Source organism: Haemaphysalis longicornis, unplaced genomic scaffold (assembly GCF_048455015.1).
Source record: "Haemaphysalis longicornis isolate Haplotype H1 unplaced genomic scaffold, Haemaphysalis longicornis Haplotype H1 scaffold_8, whole genome shotgun sequence".
Taxonomy (NCBI): domain Eukaryota; kingdom Metazoa; phylum Arthropoda; class Arachnida; order Ixodida; family Ixodidae; genus Haemaphysalis; species Haemaphysalis longicornis.
The window spans coordinates 186,394,293-186,402,323 of NW_027526445.1; the positions used below are offsets into that span (position 1 = coordinate 186,394,293).

The following is an 8,031-nucleotide window of genomic DNA, read 5'->3' on the forward strand; positions in this document are numbered from 1 at the left end:
TGCATTGTTCTGGACTGCACGTAAGGTATCAGCGGAGCTTATATAGGTGTTACGAGAGCGCGCAGCTATAAATACGTTTGGGAAAAACTCTACCATCCCTCCGTAAAGAAAGTTGAAAGAAGCGTGAAAGCTTCCCGACATCAAAGCTGCGTCAAACGTGCGTAAAAACCTTTGCTAAAAATGCGTCCAAGTTTCACTGAAAGTGTGACAAGTCGACCATCAAATTTAACCTTCAAAGACCCAAATCACAAACACAGAAGGAACCCATATTTCGAGCATGAAGTAAACGCATCTATGAACGATCTATGTACGGGGTTGATGAGATAAGGGTATGCTATTATACTCCTTCATCACGATCGATGCGTGTATTGTTTTATCTGGAAGCGTTCCTTTTTTGCGATTTCCAAGTCTCCGTTTTGACACAATGGAATCCCGGTTTCACGCACGCGCTGTGTGTGCAGAAATCTTAACAGAGCTTTTCGGTCGACCAATCGGTCTTTGGGGAAATGCGTTCGTTTTTTGACGAGACGCCGTCGGTCCCACAAAGATAGCTTTCGCTTTAAAAGCTGTAGACTTGTCTGCAGTGCTCGTCCCTCGACACGGCCGCAAGAGTGAGCCGCTTATCTTATCGCAGCAGGAACAGCGTTTGCGATCGAAACTATAGTCACAAAACGGCTCGGATATACAGTAAATACTCGGTATAACGAAATAAACGCTTTGTTGGAAGTTCCTGCTCTATCCGGAGTCTTCTACGCTCCCAACTGGAGCGCGGAAAAAGCATATAATTCTTGCTTTCAACGAAGTGCCGCCTACAACGAATTCAGTTGACTGCTTCGAGGATCTTGTTATGGCGAGAGTTTCCTGTATACTGCAGTGGCCGCCGCGATGCAGTTACCTTGACATACGCTGAAATACAAGCCGGTTAACGTTCGCTTCGCCTCGTATTGGACTCCATTTCGAAATTCCCTGTTCGCACACGCACACGCACAGCTGCGCCCGTTGCCCGAGATTTCGCATTTCGTGATCACTTCGCTCTAGCCATGATCGGCTCTAAGTTGGTATGCGTGGCTGCAATTTAGACTCACGGCTTACGAAACCAATGCAGTTTGATCTCCATCTCGTTATGAACAAGCGCTTAAAAAAACGGAAAAGGCCCGTATGTGCCCTTTCACCTCCCTACTCTTTTGCACTGTACGTCTCTGCATTTACATCTCTAAGTTAACGAACCGCAATCAATAATCGGCCTTGCTTGGTCGACTGCCGTAATCTCATCTCGAGGTCATCGCGAGTGGAGCTCGCAGATCCGCATGACCGATTGCGTATATAAAGTCGTCGGCAAAGAATGTAAACGCGTTTTGCTATCGACGCTAGTGCGTATAAAACTGTTGGCAAGGTTTCTAAACTCCTGAATTACTGCATCGGCCGTTCTCCAAATTTACTCGGCTTCAACGAGTCCGCCCAAAAAAACTCAAAAGCGAAAATCCGCGACATTTCTTATGACGATTATCGTTATCAGGTGTTACTTTTTTGTTGCAATCCGAAGTCCCTCCAAGTGCTATCACGCTGGTCGCATTATATATCGACCCATTCATTTGATGCCCTTCAATCTTGTGGTCTGTTCTGACCGGCTGGTATTGTGTTCTTGGCTTCTTGAGCTGGTTATTTCGGTATCCGCACTGTTTGTCCCGGCACCCATCATTCGTTATCCCGACTCAGAAAAGGTTCTGGCCACGCCCAGTTTTATTTTTTTCTTCTTAATTAGAAAAAAAAAACGTTGATTTATTTTGATTGCTGAAGATCGTACGCGCTCAACGTTGAATTTACACCGGGCCGACAGTGTAATCATTAGGCGAGTGTCAGCGGGCGTCCTCTTTGCCTGCACCGTGGACCGTGCAGTGACCCTAAATATTCAATTCCCATTCGACCAGTAATATGCATATTCCGCTCGAGTTTCGAGAAACGCTTTCTCTCCTCTGCGCGCACACCCAACTATTGATCGAGCGACTGACCGGTCCGCCGACTAGGTGTGTGTGCGCAAAGACCTCGCGCAACTCACGGCGCATATGCATTTCGCATACATACAGCGCGGCCCTGCTTGCCTCAGCCCATCATCGTGTACTTGCATGCCGGATCGACACCTCCTAACGGACAAGGCCTCCGATATATCGGACAGAGGTTCGACAGCAGCCAACTGCCCGTTTCAACGTTTTCCCAGGCAAGGGTAACGATAACGGGAGCGAGCGGGTATGACCAATAGCTCTACACTCAAAACGAGGTGTGGGATGATAAGGAGGGGGCTTTTTAACCTACACGGTGTTAGCGGCGGGGGACAGGGCGGGAGCGGCGATATCTAGACCAGGCCGGTCGCCCTTGGAGTTTCCGTCGGGCGTGGTCGCACGCCGAAGCTGTTCGTGCGTGCGTGTGTTCCGCGTTGCTCGTGCGCGAGAGAAAGCCGTTCCCCCTTCCTTCCTTCCGGTATTTCCTCCGCTCCCCTTTTGCCGTGTACCTGCAGCCTCGACAATTGAACCCGCACCGGCCGACTTTTTATTTATGCGCTGCGGGCCGACGGCGTACCGCAGGGGAGTCGCCTAGCCCCGCTGCTGTTCCGCCGGCCGGCCGGCCCTGTAGCGCCGGTGCGTGAGTGCGTATAACGCTCATGCGGGCTATAGTTTAGGGCCCGCGGATAAATAAGCGCTGCGCAGAAGCGGCCGAGCGGTGTATATCTACGAGGAGCACTCCGTGTATCGATCCCCGTTCGCCAGCTGGCTGGCGTTGTTTGCTGCGGCGCTCTCGTTTGCGTCGACGACGAGAAAAGAGCCGCCTCCGTCTTCCTTTGAGACGGCGTTCATGTTGCGAGCCGTGTACTACGGAAGATGAGTGCGAAGTGTGGCTGCTTGAGGAAGCTACTAAAAGGGCATCACCTACATGAAAGGCCCGTGCTTTCTCGGTACCGCGGAATTCATCGCATGAACGTACAGTAAACCCTAGTTATAAATAATGAAATCGCTTAACTTTAAAGCCTCACTTTATTAGAAGTTTTTTAACGATTCCAAACTGCAAAGCAATAACAGCAAATCACCACGCTTTGAATGAAGTGCCACTTATAACGAAGTCGGTTACACCCGCGAGGACTTCGTTATAGCGAAAGTTCACTGCACATACATTGCGGAGGTTCATATTCGAAGGAAATGGATCGATGCTGACTTTATGTAAACGTCCTATGTACTTGCATTGTCGTGGAGGCCCTCACGATGTGCTGCGCGCTTGTGTTGACAACGCATGCACAGTTTTGCAGCGTCAAAGCTATGGATACCCAAAAGATTTTGTAATACTCGTCATTAATTGGAATAAATATATCCAGCTCCACATGGATGTTTATTGTACACTATGGATTGGTCACATCATTCCTCCGCAAACATTAGAGTACAAAATTAAATTAAATGAACACGTGGCGACAGATGAGATGTAGGTATCATCAACGGCCAGACGGGTTGCTATGTTCGTCTGGGTTTCCCGCGCAATGCATATTCCACCAACGTAAGCCTCTAGCGTTTCCTCCTCTCTGAGAGCGTGTAAGTATGCACATCACAACAGTATTCCAGGGGCAGGTTTTCGTTGAGTCTGTATCCAGCCCTCAGAGGCTGCATGAGCTGGGGCGGCTGATTCATCCCCATTATCCTGTGCTTAATAAAGCTTCTACCTATCTATTGTAAGGAGGTAAAAGACCCCACACAGTCAACAGCAGTTCCGATGGTCTTTCTTTACTCATCCTTATCGAGACTCACCCGAACAAGCCCTCCTTTCTTAATAAATCACCACCACCACAACAAGCCGTGATTATGAACATGTCCAGATCGTGATTTTAATGGTTTGATTGATTAATTGATTGAATCTCTATTCATTTTTTTGTGGAAAAACACGCAAAAACACTGTTGGACCCAATAGGCAAAGGTTAGAATAGGCTAGTGAAGGGTAGTAATAGCCAAAGGCTGGTTATGTACAGCTGGGAGATTTGCCCCACCAACTGGTGGGGATTGGCCACCCCATATGAGAGTCCTACTGCCCCACAATTGCTCAATAATGTTTACTGTGTGAACACACGCTCACATTATCTATATTTTCAGGTATCCATGATTGAAGTAACGGTTGTCAAAATACGCGGCCATGTGAAGGAACGCTATACAGTGTGCATCGGTAAATTTCTGTTACGGGGCGCTAATCCGGGGCTATAACTTTTTACGCTAAAATGCGCCTGAAGTATGCGAGCTGTTGGAGTGCACATCACGCCTGAAAGGCCGGCCACACGCTTATTCATAACGAAACAACTTCCCCTAGGGGCCTGAAAGAGGACACTACAAAAGCCCAATCTAAACAAGATTAATTTATCACCTCCTTCTCTCTCTATCTGACTAAATTTTTATCTCTATTTCGCACGCACACACGCACACGCACACACACTCCCTTTTTCTGATGATGATGGTTGGATTTTTATGGCGCAAGGCCAACTGGGACAAAGAGCGCCCACACTCTTTTTTTCTCACTGTCTAAGTCTTATACCAGGTTTCTATGTATTTCTGACAATAAAAGCTCATAATTTAAAGAAACGGTTCGCGTTCTTGTGCAGTTAGTTATTAGAGTGGATTTTCAACGGCAGTACACAGTTTATCAATTCATAGGAGGCATTGAAGACACCGCATGAAAACGTCTGGAACAAGTTCTCTATGCTAGGCTTATAGTCACCCACATAAAACGTGCACTGTAAAACAGGGTCGTATCCGACATCGCGTGGACTTCGGCTTTTCGTTGTGATTTCTCGTTTCCTTCATGTCTTCTCGAGTACTGTCTCGTTGGGTCAGCGTGAATAAACGAAGTAAAAACAACACTTACAGTCACGGCGACCGGCGAAACCGATTTTCGTTCGCTTATCAGTGATCACAAGCAGTGTTGCTTTCGAATCACTATTACCAGTCATCCGTGAGAACGCGGGAACATTCTGGTCGCGTGTTTCTTAAGAGTGTGGGACTTCATTATTGCTGGGCGATTTTCATTTCATTTTACGTAAAACTAACGCCTGAATGCTGAATAAATAGATGGGAGAGAAGCTTTCGAATCGGAAACCACTGCGTTGTTGTATGAAACGTCGCGTAGTGACACCTAAGTTCCTGTAATGCTGTTTTGAGACGTGAAATATATGTTCATCCACAGATGCACAGGCAAGGTTAGGATTATGCAATACGCGAACGAAATGCGGCAGTGATTTGTATGCAGGCTATCATTTCACCACAACCATTTGCGTGTTTTTGACTTTACACGCTTTTTTACTGAATGCTCAGGGGAATGAGCTGGATGGGCTCGATTTCTGCTTCCACGTACAAGGCACTCGCTTTCTGCCACCTGTAGCCAGGTTGACGTGCTTCTCTGTATGAGCAAAGGTTACCGTAGTCTCCAAACTGTGTCTCGTTTCGGATCAAATCTTGAGAACTGATGTGTCCGCACAAGCGTTGCAAGCCGAGAACTTGGTATCGCGCGACCAGTTCATTCTATACGAAGCAACGCTCAACATCAAAGAGTTCGAGAAGTGCAAGGGCATAATAATTTGAAATCGAAAGGAATGAATATAAAAAACAATTATGTCGATTTTAGCCCAGTAAATAATTCGTGAGGGTGTAACTAGAATTTTATTCCAGACGCTGTAAAAGTTACACAAGCACAACTATTCGAAAACTTTTCTTGCGTGTATTGAGCAACGTGGAATGGTGCCTTAGAGGCCTAACGCGGTCGTGGACGTAATGCTTTTCCGATTCCGAAGCTAGGAGTGAGGTTATCGATGTTGGGATGCTACGGAATTGTGCACCTTATAGGGTGAAAGAGACGTGCACGCACGTGATGTAATGCGATTGCCAGGCCCAACCGTATACGTGTGCATTAGTCTTGGGACGCTTCGGCACCTGCACTTTCCCAGGCACCTGACCCTCGCGGTAAAAAACTTGGACACCCGACTTGAACTTGGTTTCCGTTCTCTCAGTGACCGCTCATGTACTTTCTTGTGGCCTGTGCACAGCACAGAGTACTGTTGCCTCATTAGTGCCTCACGGGTCGAATTAGAGACAAAGGGTAAAGATAAAATGACATTGCAGTGCTTACTATTGAAATTAACTACGGGCCCATTCTTCAAGGGTTTTCTAGACAGTCGGCGGTTGTGGTGGTTACGTCATTCGAGTCTTGGGCAATGAACTTGTTCACGACAAGCTGCTTAGTGGGCTATAGAGTTCGTGTTATGTGGTGGATAGTGAGACGTTCCTGCAGGGACGCGACCAGACTATTAATCGTTCGCCGTAAAGGTGTTCGTCCCCTTCTCAAACCTACTATTCGTTTGCGTATTGCTCAAGACGAAATAAGTCCGAGGCCGGGAGGGATTTATCCCCATTGTACCACGCTGCACTGGGGCACCTGTATGAAGCGGTATTCGCGCAAAAAAAAGTTAACAAGTGCACCGACCATTGAGTTTTCGGCAATCATTCCTACAGAAGAGTGTAGTTTCTGTAAACCGCGGCATTGGCAGCCGTCGAAACTTGATTGCTGTCTTGGAGGTCGCTAGACGCAGTAAAGCTGCCCTCGTCAAGCCTGTGAGCCTGAACTCGACCCAGGAGACCCACAAGACTCGCACACGCCGCCCTCGCCGTCCGCGCGGCGGACTACCGGCGGCAAGTGTCCCGAGGGCCACTCGCGAGCAGCAAGAAAAGTGCTCGTCGGGTTCGGGGCGATCGCCCCGTGCGCAGGAACGCGTTTTCTTCTTGCCGTGCGTGCGGCCAGGCTTGACCGAGCCGGCGGCGGCCGTTCGCCCCTCCCCTTCCTCGCAGCACTCACCGTCCATCGGAAGTGGAAAGGCAGCCTGAGCAGCAGCTGGCGGTCCGGGTGCGTCTGCAGGGAGAAGGAGCTGCCGCCGATGAGCGGCGAAGTGAGGTTGCCGAAGGTGCACGCGCCGGACAAGTCCACCTGCGACTGGTACTCCTTGAGGCACAGCCGGAAGTAGGTGTTGCAGCGGCCCGGGCAGCGCTGGCCGCAGCAGCCGCCGTCCAGCAGGAGTCCGCCCGGGTTCTCGATGCCCAGCACCTGCAGCTCGAAGAAGCCCGACGCCCGGGCGCCGCCGGGCGCGCAGCACAGCGCCAGCAGCCACCACCACAGCAGCGTCACCACCCGCGCGTCACCACCACCACCCTTCTTCTTGGTCGCGGGCCCCATGGCTAGCTGCCGCGAGCAGCCGGCGACCGAGAGCTCTCCTCCAGCTCCTCTTCCAGCGCGGCTTTGCCCCCGCGCACAGCAGCCATCGCCTCCGCGTCCAGCTTCCCCTTGCGACTGTCCACGTCGTCGTCCGCGCGCGGTCCTCCTCACGAAGCATCCATGGCCACCAGCGGCGGCTACCGCACCGCGCGCCGCACCGTCACGCACCGGCCGCGCCGACACATGCTGCTCTTGCGCACTCCTCTTCCTGCGGCGGCGGCGAGAATCCAGCGTCGACGTTACTCCCGAAGCTGCCACTCTCGGAGCACCACCCGGGCAACTGGTTGCCGGGGCTCCCGTGGCTCGGCTCCCGCTCCCTGCTCTCCCCCTCTTTCTGGGCTCCCTCCTCGCCCGGAGCCGCCCATGGCTGCTGCCGGGATTCCGTGGCCATTGAAAGGTCCCGCGTGGGGCGGTAGCCGCCGAGGGGGAGGGAAGAGGGGGGGAGAGGGACGGGGGGTGTCCGCAGGACCGGCCCCGGAGACCGGCGCCGGACACCGGCGGGGGGGCTCTCCCTTGCGCACAGGTGCATCAGTTGCCCCCGTCTGAGCGCGCGGCTCTCATCTTCCAATCAGTGCGGCGGCCCCGGCGGCGGAATGCGTTCCTCTGCTGCTGATGCTCTCCTCCGGCCGTCTAGTCGTTAGCCGACCAGATACAAGCAGCCCCTGACAGCGGCACCGCTGTGCGTGCTCGAACCTGCACGCCGCCTCCCCTCTTGATACTATGGTCATTGACGCCGTAACCCCATCGAAG

General features: G+C 51.4%; 1 protein-coding gene across 1 annotated transcript in view; it reads right to left on the minus strand.

The window, feature by feature from the left end:
* The window catches only part of Ser (protein serrate), a 118,309-nt gene extending 110,674 nt beyond the window's left edge, over positions 1-7,635 (minus strand). Inside the window, exon 1 of the mRNA XM_077681081.1 lies at positions 6,868-7,635. Coding sequence (XP_077537207.1) covers positions 6,868-7,242 — 375 coding nt within the window. The 5' untranslated portion in view covers positions 7,243-7,635. The remainder of the gene's footprint in view (positions 1-6,867) is intronic.
* Positions 7,636-8,031: the final 396 nt, after the last annotated feature.